The 15,017-nt window shown below is 41.2% G+C and overlaps 1 protein-coding gene across 1 annotated transcript in view; it reads right to left on the bottom strand.

Moving 5' to 3' along the window:
* Positions 1–2,404: 2,404 nt before the first annotated feature.
* The window catches only part of slc41a2b (solute carrier family 41 member 2b), a 37,800-nt gene continuing 25,187 nt past the window's right edge, over positions 2,405–15,017 (bottom strand). The window contains exons 10-11 of the mRNA XM_072672947.1: positions 13,133–13,281; positions 2,405–3,461 (exon numbers count right to left, since the gene is read on the bottom strand). Of these exons, the coding sequence (XP_072529048.1) occupies positions 3,276–3,461; positions 13,133–13,281 (335 nt within the window). The 3' untranslated portion in view covers positions 2,405–3,275. The remainder of the gene's footprint in view (positions 3,462–13,132; positions 13,282–15,017) is intronic.

Below are 15,017 nucleotides of genomic sequence, written 5' to 3'. Positions count from 1 at the left end.
AAACTTTACAGCCATTGTCCATCCATGGCAGTTAACACACACACTTACACTAGAGAATAGGGCACTGCATAATAGCAATGCTCCCAGAAGTGACATTTGCACCATTAGCCCAGCTTGCATTCATGTGCTCTAGGGTTGTAATAATATACCTACACTAAACAGACAAAAGTATTCAGACACCTACACATTGCACCTACAGGAGCTTTTATGAGATCCCATTCTAAACCCATAGTCAGTAATTTGGAGCTGGTCCCCCTCTGCAGCTGCTGACTTTTTTTTTTTTTTACTCACGGTTGATCGTGGAATATTTAGAAGGGGAAGACACTGAGGCAACCATGTGACAGGCCAGCATACTGGTTAAAGGCTGGACTGTGTTGGTACTCATGCAGCATTCAACTAAATGATGAAATTACTATACGATGAAGCTTCAGCGGGAACGTAGGGAACTTACAGCAGATGAGTAGCTTAGACGGTGCTGGCATTTTCTTCTTAATGACTGATGTTTGACCCTGTGAACCTATTCACTCTGCCAGTCTCGGCCTGCAGTGAGAAAAGAATCTCTCGCCCGGGTGTTAGAAAGTCTGCGCTGTTTGAAGGATGTGCATGAGTAAGCATCGGCTCGGCTCCTTGCTGCTGTCAACCTTCATTCCCCTCAATCAAGGCTCAACCTCTCACCATACACCAGCAGGGATGTTCTAAAGGCAGGTAAGCAAATGAAAGATGCAGACAGAGAGAAAGCGCCTCATCGAACGCTCTTTCGCGAATGCTGCTGAAGTCGGGCATAAAAACATCACTGAAGGCAGCGAAGGCACTCGCTAGTCAATTCATAGTCAAGGAGCGCACTCGGATCTGTCAACATTGATTGAAAAAGAAGGTCAAGCAGCCAACGGAAAGTAAGACAACTAGCTGAGGGAGATGGAGAAATAGGGAGCGGGTGGGGAGGGGGGGTTGAGATGTGTCTCTCCCGAGACTGCAGTAATCTGAGCCCTTGTAAGGCAGAGTCCTCAGAACAGATTAAAGCAGCCTTATTGGACGGTGTCCTCCTGAGTCACTGCCATCTTTTCCCAACTCTTATCTGTAGAGCGTGGGACACGGGACCAACTCCAAATTACAGCCAGGCGATTACAGTCTCAGCATGGAGGGCATTGGAATTCTGCCACCGTTGGAACTTTCCAAGTCAGCTGCACTGAGAATATGTTCACTCGCCACAAAGAATGAAATATCCATCCAATGACCAAACGAGACGAAACTAAATAAAAAAAAAAGTTACAGCAGCAGGTCATTACAAGCACATGGGGAGAACAATCTTATAATAAAAATAATTCCAACAACAGAACTGGATGGACCCAGAAACAAGACTGGCCAGATGGTGGAATTAATCTTAATATGACCTAGCTGACTGCATTCTGCCTCCTAGCAGCTCTCTCAAAACATCAGACTCCTTAGGAACCCCTCATCATCATATATGGCTGTGAACATCTTGGGGTCCCCGAGGACCAATTTGAGAACCACTACCCGCAGCAAATGGATGGTTCTTTAAAGAACACAACTGAGCCCACTGAATTGAAAGATGCTTTGGGGAACAAAAGGTGGTTCTTCAGTGGCATTTCTCCAAGGAATGTCATTTTTAAGAGTGTTGGCTCGAATCTGCTTTGTCGCGATGGCGGGCCATCCTTGGTTCCAAAAGGTCTGGGTGGGTCTGCTTTAATGGGCTGCTGACCGGCACGAGACGGATCCCCACCGGGCAGATCAGCGGGCCAGTCAGTTGCGAATAGCTCAGGTTTCAGGGTTCCCACGGCACAGGTTTTTTTAGTTTGCAGAAGCCCTCATTAACAAGGAACGTCTAGACACATACACATGCAGCAAGTGCTGAACCCTGGAGTCTCTCCGAACAGGACTGCACTTGTAATTTGAAACCATATAAAAATCACTGCTGTAGGAGTTGATTTAACACTTGCTTTTTTAGTGTGATGAAAAAATGACTTAAACACAATGCTTCAGTCTGATACTAGAACAAGTTCTTAAATGTTTGGTCTGTAGGCAAGCCATTCTGCTCTACAGTGCTCCCCCCCCCCCCCCTGTGTTTTAGTAGTAGAATTAATTTGTAAATTGTTCTCCAGTGCAGTAAGTCAGAGTTCGTCACTCTTCTATCACATGACAATGGACTTTTTGTAACTCTGGACTGATGAGAAATATAAAAGCACACAACTCCCCGCCGCAAAACATTTATTAGGAAGAGGATAACCTTGTAAGTTCCTTGCAGGACCGCAATCTACATCCCAACACTGAGGAAGATATTGCATACACTCTGAGGCAGATCAATAAAATGATCCCTCTCTCTGAGACAGCATTATTTCATTTTCTGAGGTTTGGAAAAAGGGGCGAAAAAAAGTCAGGCACCATGACCATAAACAAATAGCAGACATTTATTGTGAGTTATAAAAACAGCTCGAGACAAACATGAAATCGCATTGTGATCCATTAAGCCAGCACTGAGTACCGAAACACACTTTTAATGGCACCTTAGAAGAACTTTGTGAAAAAAGATGGAAGTAAAACTTTAAAGACAAACACTGACCCATTACCGACATATAGCTTTCTCTGGCATGTTTTTTTTCCCCACGCCATTGATGGTTGCATACATGAAAACAGCACACATGCACTGTGTAAACACTGGACAGCAAGCATTAGACTGACCTGACAGACTTAAACAGCGTACCAGATTGGATCGGATTAGAAACAGTCCTCAATTTAGTCCTCAACAACTCAATTTAGTTGGGTTCTCTAATGCAAATAAATAAGCTATACACCATCCTTTGCGTCCTGTTAATTATGGCCTGTGGAATGAAGAGAACCAAAAGAAAATCAAAAGAAAAATGTTAGGGAAAAAAAGTTACGGAAGTCTGACAGACCAGCGATGCCTTTCAAGGTTCTTTGCAATCACAGCAGAGAGTCTAGAGGCCCCTTAACTCTCTGACTGGACTGGCGCTACAACACATTTTATTGCATCCAACAAGGTTTTCAATCTCTTGAAGCAGAATATGGCGTGTCTTTGTCCTTTAAACGTACATATAAAAAGGTTTTGACTGACAGAAGAACGCCAGGTTTTCTTTGTGGCCTCCTTGACCTCACATCAGTCTACTATGTGAATCTCAGCCAAACAGAAGAGGCAAAAGTAATGTCCCAGCAATCGGTGGATGGCTGAGTCCAGCCATAACCCAGCAAAGAGCTGGGTGAAACGTAACAGAATTGTGTCCAGGTTAAGGCGAGGGACCTTAGTCGCCCACGTCACTGTCTTGGTCTCCGATGACCCAAAGGAAGTGGAAGCTAAGGGCCAGCAGGGCGGTGCCCAGCAGGTCGCCCAGCGCTGTCAGGTACGGAATGGAGAAACTGTCCGGGTCCTTTCCGCTCTTCCACATAGAGTGCACCATCCAGTCTGCTATACACAGCAGCAGGAAGACCTGAGAGACACATACACAGATTCACGTTTAATGTCACATCTGCAAACATTACTAAACAAACTTCATGCTTTTGGACACTATATCAACATTAACTAAAATAGCCATATTTTTTATAGTTCTTTAATTATTCTACAATCAGCTCACCTGAAACAACACATTTTGCTTATTTTATAAGATATGAAGTGAAAAAACTGAGGGCCGAGGAGGTAGACTAATAATATAGGTAATATCTATTTTACTCAATTCGGAAGACCAATTACAAAATCCCCATTCATGTGAACTCCTCAATCACTACCAATGCCATCACTACCTCCTACTACTACGAGGGTGAGGACTAGCATGTGTCCTCCAAACTATGTGAAGCCAGCCTCTTTTTGAAGATCGGTAGCCAGCTGTTTTAATAATGAGTGTGAATCCTGTGATGTTTTAAAATGAAAGTCTGATAAAGTCACTTTTATGAAAAAAAATAAAAAAATAAAAATAAATAAAAACAGTCAGCAGTCTGTGAACAGTGAAGGACCCGTTCAATTACTCTCAATTTCTGCATTGCAGCGATTGCCCGCCTAGCTTAGCATCGTTACCACACCAGTAACATTGCAACCACGCCAGCCTCACCCAGCAACACTAACACAGTGTTATTCACCAGCCATGCTCATGAGGTCCTGGGCTGACATCTTAAGGCTTTGAGGGAAAGGCATGAGTCCTTTACAAGGCAGGGTCACATGAAATAATACATGAAACCTAATAGAGAAAATATTTTGCCTCCAACCTCTCTATTGTTAAAATGCCATTGGTGATTCAATGCAGCCAATGGTGGTTCAGCAAAACAAGGCTTGACTTTTCAGGACATTGCAGATTTATGCAGGAGTAAAATCATGGGACAGCCTTAGACACATCATTTTCCAATTAAAGTTTATTACTTTCATTTTGTGATGAAGCTACCAGGCTAGCACAGCTAACAAGTAATGGGAGTCCATGTCACCTACAATCTTTTTTCAGCGATTTGTTTTTTCTTACTTTGTACAAGCTCAAATTTACATAAGCATAAATTAGACACGAAACTTGAGGTCTTGATCGGCTTCAATTTGCGGTAAGGTACAAATGATTTAAATCAGACTTTTTAATAAACCACTCCTTTACACTAGTCTCCGGTAACACAGCTCAAATAGGGCTCAAGTGTATTACAAGTGCCTTGCAAATTCTGCCAATTGTACAGCTTGTCCTAATACATGTACGTGATTTGCATGCCTCCTCTTTGTTGACGCGCTAACCTTGCAATTTCCTACCGGATTATTTAAGTTTCTATCTATGTATATATCTCCACACAAGACAGAAGAGCAACAAGCGTAAAATTAGGTGGCTGAGAAGAAGGCGACCACTGTTAAGTACTCCCAATTCACTGCCCCACACACACACACACACACACACTTCAAGAAAGCAGCTCAAGCAGAGAAAGGGAGTGACAAGCAGAAACACACAATTAACACAAGTTGAGCTTGGTTTGGCGTCTCTGGGTGAACTTCTAGACACCCTTGTTCTCTTCCACTAATTAAGCCTATTTGCCACAGTGCAGATTTGGGGGGCGCCAGCTTGTGCATGTGCAATAGGGAGTGAGAGGGAGAATACGTGAGTGAGTGTGTGTGTGTGTGTGTGTGTGTGTGTGTGTGTGTGTGTAATCTCAATGAAAAGAGAGCTTGAAATTCTTTGAGTTTTGAAGCCTGGTATTGGTGTGTGAGATGAATAGGATAATGGGCCAAATCGTGTCAGATCTCCACTTCACAGCAGTGCGGCTGCAAAACGTTTAATCTAATCCAGCTAATTACACGCAAGTCATCACACAGCTGCGCAATGCTAACGTTCAAAGCAGATTCCACATCATTAAATAATGCGGCCATCAATCAGTGCATAAACAAAAGGTATTCCTGAAGCGCTTTTATTTTGAAAGTCCTACAAAGCGTCTGTAAATCAAGTTTGCTTGCAGTTCAGAGAACCTGCGCAGTTCTATCAGCAGTCTTCGTTAACTTTCCAGAGTGCAAATGAGTGTGCGAGTGTGTGTGCGCGCCAGTGTGTGCGTCTGTGTGTGAAAGACTTTCATTTAGGTGAAATAAAAATGAAGGCAGTGCATTAATCAGGGTGACAGGCCGGTGTGAAACTCTCTCTGGAAAGCTACAGGCTGCGGTAGAGCTGAGTTGGCGCTACAGCTAACCGGGGCCGCCGCTTTCATTTAGTCTGCATTAAGGTCAGTCCATCAGAGGACAGAGCAAGTTAAAAAGCCATTTGCTCACCAAGTAGCTTTCAGTTGGGGGAGGGCAATAAGTAGCCATTTCATGGGCAATTGACCGTGTCTGCGTGAGGTAATGTGGGGATTAGGAGTATTAAGATATTAAGTTTATAATCAGTGATTAGGTACAGTATCTGAGAGCAAAAAAAGTTTGGGTCCTGTCCCAAATGCCACAGCAAGATAGTGATGGCACTTGGACACTTCCAAAAAGTGCATTACAAACACACTCATTTTACTCACATTTCATTTTACAATTCTTACATCACTGTACAGTACTCTCCTAATCTTCAATTTTAGACTAATCCTAACTTTAAACCTGATCCAAATCCTAACTCAAGCCTTCATTGTGACTCTAACTTTCATTTTTAACTAACTCCTAGTGCCTTAAATTTGGCCCTAAGCCCAACCCTAGCCTTAATACCGGACCTTCATCCCAATTTAAAATCTAATCCTAAACCTCACTCTCACAATAAAACCCTAACCTTAATGCTAACCTAATATCTAATCCGAACTCAAATCCTGGCCCAACTCTGACCTCAATTTAAAATCCTAACTTTATTCCTAACCTTAACCTCAATTTAAAACCTAATCCTAACCATGGTCCTAGTCCTAATTCTTTAACATTTATTTAAATAATGTCAGTGGAACATCAACACGGTTGTGAAGCTGTTATTTCAAGATAAAAATACAACAATGAACCTTTAAAACCTAATCCTAACTCTAATCCTGTTCCCAAACCTTAACCTTAAACCTAAACATTAACTTCAACATTAGAAAACTTAACCATAACTGAACCATAATCTTAATTTGAAATTTAAGGTCAACCGTAATCCTGACCTAACCCAGGCCCTAGTCCTAACTCGAACCTTAACTTAAATTTAAAAACTAATCCCAAAACTAATCCTGGTATGAAAGAGAAATAATGCACTATTATTATAAGCTTATTTATTCACACACACACACACACACGCGCACACACACACACACACACACACACACACACACACACACACACACACACACACACACACACACACACACACACACACACACACACACACACACACACACGTACGTTGGAAAAGCAGCAATTCAGTCCACTACATTGATTTGTATTCAACGTTTCACACACTGCTCTGCACTACACTCCGTTAAACAGAACTAAGTATACCGTTCTTGTAATGAAGCACACACCTAGACAGTGTTCTTTAAATGCTTAGGATATCCACAATATGCTCTGAGAAGCACACTAAGACACACTGGTTTAATTACAATAACAACAAAACGTCTTCACACTGCCCACCCGTACCTGCACCCTGTCTAACCATACTGACACTGCTGGTGTCATTAGAAAGCAGTCTATGCGTTTGTGGCTGTAGTTTTGCTCAGAAACATCAGCGCTAAACTAAAGCTTTGCAATAATAAAGGTGAAACTTTTCAGCTGAAATATTTCAATAAAGATTTGTGTGTGTGTGACTTTTGCTACAGCGAGGGGAAAAAAAAAAGCCAAGCAGATTCCTGGGGCTTATTTAAGAGAGACGGTTTGCTAATGTACGCAGATTTGGGGGAACTAACAGGATTAGGGTTGTAGTTCCCACCCTCTGCAAACACAAACACACATACACACACTTTCCATATTTCTAGAAGACAGGGAGGGCAGTCAGGGAGGGCTGGACATAGCACGCACACACACACGTACACGCACACGCGCACACATGCAGTGGTGAACTGATGACTGAAAATGTCTTCTTTGCTCCAAAGATGTTTACTTTCTTGTTTCCAATGGGCTAGTACTCCTGTCTGTCTGTCTGTCTGTCTGTCACACACACACCGTGACGGACTGACGACATCCCCCTCATCTACTACAGATTCTTACTGATGTCTCTCTCGTTCTCACTAACACACCATCTTGTTTTTGTACAATGTCAAGATGTGGGATTAGCCACTTGAGTAAATGATATTAAAAAAAAAAATGTTAATCTGAGCAGTTACTGTTCGTTTCCCCAAACAACAACACCTATATCACAATAAATATAAATAAACAATATATATATTCAATATATAATGAGTTATTAATAAGTATATTAATAACTTATTATATATTGAATATATAATTAGTTATATAATAATAATATATAATGAGTTATTAATAAGTGGTGATGATCTATATGTCAATGCTCATTTCAAGTAAATTCTACTGGATTTCAAAAATGTATTTTAATACTCAAGATATGCCACATAAACAAATATATGCATTTACCAATGTTTTATTCAATCATATAGTACATATTTATAATGCAGTTTAATCATGTGTAAATTCTCTAAAAATCACAACCTGCAGCTCATTCCGCAATGTGAGGGTGTGTCATATCACAGAATAATTATCAGGGGCAACATTACCAATGTTAGAGCCCTTTTTTTTTGCATGTTTTAATAAATGTCTGTATTCACTGGATCTGACTGGTATTTTTTAAAATAAACACAAAATGCACCTTAAGCTGAAACTCCACCTTTTCATGGATATTCCAGCAGTGTAACTCCAGCCTTGTTGGTGGAGCTGTGTTTGTTCACATAAATCACCATGTTCTGAGTTTAAATGCAGTAACTGTTATATTGTGTAATGAGAGATTTGCATTTGCATTAACAGAGCTGAGCATTAGTACAGTAAAGTCACTTCTGTATGACAATTTTTGTGAATTCAACTATTCAATCTGATAAACCACGCTGACAGATGACCTCTAAACAGTTACACATTCGCTGAGTCTAAGGAGCATGTTTTCCGTCTCTTAACAGCAGTAGATAACAAGAGCAGCTGCTCCAAGTGTACTGTTAACAAGGACGGGGAGGTTCCTGATGTCTGATAGGGCTCATTACTGTTTGGAACAGTTCATTTGGCTACTTTAAAGGATTTGATATAACTTTCAAAATAAACTCACTATTAGGCTAAGAAAGTACACAGACAAACAAATGGACTATAGTCTGTAATTATACAACTACAGTAGATACAGTGCTCATAGTGGACAGTGAGTGAAGAAACAAGGGGGTGGTCGTTGTGTGTGTGTGTGTGTGTGTGTGTGTGTGTGTGTTTGTGTGTGTGTAGGGTTTTCTGCTTTGCTCATTCACTGCTGCCATGAATGGGAGTATAAAGACTGCTAATTAAAAGTGGGAACATTTTTTATTAAAACATGTAATGTGAGCAGGGGTCTCCAAACTTTTGCATATAACTTTTGGATATGTGGAATATACATATATAAATGTGAACGTATTATATGTCCTGTATGAGTGAGATGTTAGTCCTTTTATTTGTAAGAAAGCTCTAAGCGTAACTAAGCTGAACTGTAGTTTAGCCCTTTCTTTTTCCAGTTCCCTTATAAAGTCAGAACATTTGCATCCTGAAAACATCCAAAAACACACACACTCGCTCAGTTTCCTACTAATAAACTTAATAAATGCCTATCCACATTTAGCCATGTGAACTGTGTGTGCCTGCAATGTCAAATCACACTGGTGCTAGCTCTTTGTGTGGTCTCTGCCACTCAAGCACTTTCCCAGGCCATTGAAGAAACAGTGTTTCTTCTGTCCCTGCCCTCTCTACTGCACACTCTACTGTGCTCTCTGGTCACTAATGGGCCTTCTGCACATGCTCACTCAGCTCTTAACAACTACGTGCCAGGGCTTCATTAATGCAGGAGCCAATCACGTTTTTCTCCTGGAATTCAGCATGTATGCCCTCGCTCCCTTGGCAATGTGAAAGGTTCAAAGGTCATGGATGAGAGGTCAGCCATATCTTTCCAGGCACCTGACACATGTTTAACAAGACAAACAATCACAAACCTTTACCAACAATTACAAACCTCCGCCTGTTCACCACTCATTAGTACTATTAGCAGACAATTTGGGAAGGTATGTAAAAGTTAAAAAAACAAACAAACAAACAAACAAAAAAAACACCCCAACAACAACAACAACAACAACAACAAAAAAACAGAACAAGAGGCTGTACAGATAAATCTGGGCTGACATTTACAACTTATGAACTCCAAGAGACTTCCAGGAACACGGTAAAGCTTTAAGGCTTCAGAGCCTCGGATCTGGGCAGACGACTCACTTAATGACAAAATCATTATGTCGTTATTGTGGAGAGCAGGGGCTTCAGATAAATGACTATGAAGAGCAATATGAAAGAAAGAGCAGACAGTAAAAAGAAGGCGAGGGAGGCGAGAAAGAAGCGCTGCTGTGCAAAATTATGAATTATTCACCTTCCAGACTTGCTCGGATGTTCTTCTTCTATTCAGATGTACATAACATTGTGGATATAGCAGTGGTGAATTGTGGTTAATAGAGTCTGTCCACCAGTATTCATAATCAGTGATGTATCCAGGACTTCCAGAAGGCCTAAAGTCCCACCCACTGAATATTACAATATATAATTGGTGGTAATTTCACAGCCCCTTCCTAATTAATTGGTGTAGTCCTGCTCTCGAAGTCCTATTAATCAGCTTAGCTGCTTGTATGTGTAAAAAGTCTGATTAACCAATTTACCTGTTTGCCATTTCAAGTATTTAACCTCTCTGTCTTTAACTAAAACTTAATAAAATAGTAGTAGCCTCCCCATACCTTCAGAAGTATGATTTTTGAAACACAAACATGATAAATGTTAAAGAAAAAATAGCTAAAAATTACAGACCTCCTCTGAAGGTCCAGCTGATATTCCAAGACATGCAGACATGCACACAGGATTGAAGCCATTTAGACATACAGTTTGTGTAATGCTGACGGGTGGGGGTGCTAATGGGGTAATAAGCTTCCATTAATTGTTAGCCACATTAGCTTCACAGCTCCAGTGCAAAACTAAAGCAAAATTTGTCTTGGCGGATCAGCATTTGGGTTCGGGGGCGATTTTGATTTCTGGCCAAACCGTTGCCCTAGTAGGGAAATTAGTAAATCACTCTGATTTAATTCTAGAATAGCAAACAGTTCCAGATCAGGTCCAATCGCTCATTGGAAACGTCTGGGAAACAGTTCAAGAACACAGATAAGACCTGAATCAATTCCATCCCACGTTCCTATTGCTTCTTGTGGATATGCATGCAAACTAATAGCCTATATGGTTAAGATCAACTACTATCTCCACCAGTGCTGGAGTGGAAGCATGGAGCTCTACATCTTTAGTTCATTTTTCAAAATATCTGCAAAATTTGTATTTGAGGTATAAACAGAGTCATTCAGGGTGGTTTGGTGTCAAAGGTTCACTGTAGACAAACATTTAGATTTCTTTGCAGTGGTGACGACTGGGACTAGTGATCATGGTGTCTATAAATTAAAATCTTTAATATAGATCTGCTTTTTTACCAATGCTGCTATTCAAAATAACCAGTGAAATGGTGTTTAATGAAGGTAAATCTCCATGAAAATGCTTTCTTTAGGTACTATATCACCTTAGAAAACATATGTACCCTCTTCACCAAAAAAAGCTAAGAACCATCAGAAAACCGTCTCAGATACCACGCATACCATTTGTTTACAATTTCATATATTGGGTTTCTGTAATGTAGCTTTTGGTGGAGTTAAACTCTTTAGATGTCTGGTTCAACTGACTCAGTACGTTCCTCTAAACTGGAGCGTTTTACACATAAGCACCCTGAACCCTTTTGAGTTTATGAGTTTACATCTTTGCCACTTAATTGTGTGGGAAATCAGGGAATTTGGAGAAATTGAGCTGTAAATTAAAGGATTTCATGAATCTAAATTTAATAGTTCAAAATTCCTGCTGTCGCTTTGCCCCTTTTCCATAGAGTTTGTACCTTTTTCCATTCACTGAACTGCAACCTAAGCTGGGACCTGCCAGCCTATACTTTCTTTGACTCACATTCCCAGGAAGCAGGCACATGGACATTCATTCATTCAGTCACTCATTCATTCGAAAGCCTATTGCTTTGATCAGGTTTAACTTGAGCTCAGCTCACAAAACTCTCTTCAGGCCTTGCTGCACAAGGAATTTAACGGGCCTGTGACTAGTTACTGGATGGCTTCATTGTGAGCTAGGCTACTGAAGAGATTTTATACAGGAACGTCTTGTTCATGTGAGCAGACATATTTGAGCTAAAATAAACAGAGATCACACACAAACACACATGCTGAAAATACCAAACATTCCCTCCGCTCGCAGCATACTAATGCATGCAGAGCCATGAATGCGCTCACTGATATGTGCATGACCAGAGGTATGCCTAATTGAGCTCAATTATGACCTAATAGTTCAGGAAAACCTTGAATGATCAAACATAGACAAATGAGCATTTACACATACCTGTTCAGAAATATTAATAACTGCACAGAATAATTTCAGCTTTAATTTTTCCCCCCTCATAATTCAGTGATTCCCAACCCCATTATTAGAACTGCATGCAGGATCAAACTTCAACCACAAACATTTATTTTACCATATATAGTCAATCAGCTAAGACTAGGGCTGTGTATTGGCAAGAAGATGGCTTTAAGATACACATCACAACACAGGGGTTATGATTCAACTGTGCCATCAATCCATAAACGTAAACTATTGTAATGTATAATACAAAAAAATATATATATACACATCAATAATGAGTTTGAGAATCGATACAGTATTAAAACCTAATATTGCGACGCTTCGATATTCAGGATTTTTTCTTACACACACATAGCTGAGACAAATATATGACTTAAATGTAACTAAACAAGTCGTGAAAACCTTATCCTGTATCTCCAATCAGTACCAAGCAAACTGCATACCTAGTTCAGCACTAGGTAGTGAATCAAATTGTAAAAAACATCAACACATTGACAAAAGTATAAAACTAAAGGGTTGTATACAAGGTTGTATGTAAAATCCACATGGAACTATTGGCACTGAGCATGCATCAACGATGCCAGTGGGGCTTGGTATAGCTTTAGGCACCAGGGAGGCCAGTGCGGAGTTACGTAGATGTAGTGTGTATGGTGGTTGAAGTGTGTAGAATCCACACAAAACTGGTGGCACTGAACATGCATCATCATTGCCAGTGGGGCTAGATTTGGCCTTAGTCACCAAGGAGGCCAGTGTGATTGAACAGTTATGAAGTGATAGGCCTGTGAAGTGAGCTTAATTTGCGAGATTAATTCAGCGGTACACTGACGAAGGTAGGTGCCCACCTGATGACCACCGTGGAAGAGCTTGCGATGTAGTGGGTGATTAGAATATGGGTGAAGGGATTAGGCTTGGCCTCATGCGTTCCCTGCACAAGTATTAGGTGTAGGATTTTGTCATCTCCCTGTATTATTTCACTTAAAAGAAAACTTCTTTTGTCTAAACATTGCTATAAAAAGCAGCTGTAAGAAAACAGAGGTACAGTGTATAATCAAGGCTGACCTGTAGAAGTGCAGCAGCCAGGTAAACGGCCATGAAGATGGGGGTCAGCGTGGTGTGGCCACTCTTCATCAAGTGAATGGTGTACAGGAAGATCACGTGACCCGGGATTACCAATAACAGCAAGACCTGCGCTGATCTGTGATTGGCTCCTAGAAAAGAGACAGAAACGTGGAAGCAGTGTGACCACACACACACACACACACACACACACACACACACACACACACACACACACACACACACACACACACACACAATACAATTACTAACCATCATAAGAAAATGGTCCAAAAAAGAACAACCGGTAAGCCAGCGACAGGGTCATGGTGATCCATGGAGGCCCTACCTCACAACTTACAGGACTAGATCTGCTGCTAACGTCTTGACGCCAGACACCATAGGACACCTTGGGAGGTCTTGTGGAGTCCATGCCTCAAATATTCAGATCTGTTGTAGAGGCTCAATGTGGAGCTACTTGATATGAGGGAGGCGTCCAAACTTTTGCATATAACTGTACTTACATATTTGAGATGATTTATCAAACCACTAAAAGTATACCATGGAGCAGAACCTGCTGGAACACCAGTATCACGGTCCAACAGAACACTGGTAAAATCAACACAAATATACACTACACTTTATTGACAAAAGTATTGGGACACCTGCTCATTCATTGTTTCTTCTGAAACCAAGGGTATTCGTATGTATAAATAAATAAATAAACAAACAAATAAAAGGTTATCCTGCTTTAATTAGAGTAATTGTCGCTACTGTCCAGTTACTGTTTTAGAGCACTGCTGTAAGAATTTGATTGCATTCAGTGACAAAAGTGTTAGTGAGGTCAGGATGTTGGATGATCACCCCACCCTGTTCCCAATTGCCTAATTCATTTTAAAAGCACTGGATGAAGAACTATGGCTCCAGAGAACACCGTTTCACTGCTTTACAGCTTAATTCTGGGGGGCTTTATACCCCTTTAGCCCACTTCTGGCATTAGGCATGGTGCCACTACATTCATGTTTATCTGCACATCTGTGTCATTTGCACATCTGTGTCAGCAATGGCTGCAACTTAAACTAGCAGAATGCAGGTGGTGTGTCGACAAACAGTTGGACATATGCATGTACATGCATTTCCCTTTCTTGTGCCTTACATATAAAAATAATAATAATAAAAAAAATAGATACTTCTATAGACTAAACCGAGCCTACCAACGAAGCAAACGATTACCAGCCGTGATAATTTCCATTCAATCCAATGAAAATTCTGAAACAAACACTCTCATGGTTCAAAGTAGAATAAAACGCCATACATTTATTTGCATGTGCCTTCGTGTGCTAGTTTTGTACATGTGCAATAATGTGCCTTACACGCCATTTGTTGGTGTATTCCGGCTCTGCCTTTCCGAGACGTTCAACTGGGTTCTGGGCCAGAGTCGCCGAGAGCTCAGACACCTCAGAGATAAGTGAGGATTTACGCCTCTCCCTCCAGATGGCAATGCCAGCCTGGCAGTGGGCGCTGCGCCCTATGTGTGTGTGTGTGTGTGTGTGTGTGTGTGTGTGTGTGTGTGTGTGTATCTGGGCATCTGTGCCCAGCTCCCTCTCTTCCCTCAGTCCTCCGAGCAAACACAGAAGGGAACAGTGTGCTAAAAGCATCAAAGCTGCCAGCTCTGTGCTGCTCCGCTGGCTTTTCACTTCCATTGTTTATGTTGGACATGAAGCTATATACAATCTCAGTCTCTCGCTCCCTCTCTGATAAATATGCTCTCCATTAAGACTAATGCACACACTTAATCATATGCGCTTGCAAGGTCTGTGCTTTCTCTCTCTCCTTTTCAACCTTGTGTAGTCCTTCACTGTCCATTCTGGAGCAAGAGGAGATTGAG

The sequence above is a fragment of the Salminus brasiliensis genome, chromosome 2, assembly GCF_030463535.1.
Source record: "Salminus brasiliensis chromosome 2, fSalBra1.hap2, whole genome shotgun sequence".
Lineage (NCBI taxonomy): Eukaryota > Metazoa > Chordata > Actinopteri > Characiformes > Bryconidae > Salminus > Salminus brasiliensis.
This window is presented reverse-complemented; position numbering and strand designations above follow the sequence as displayed.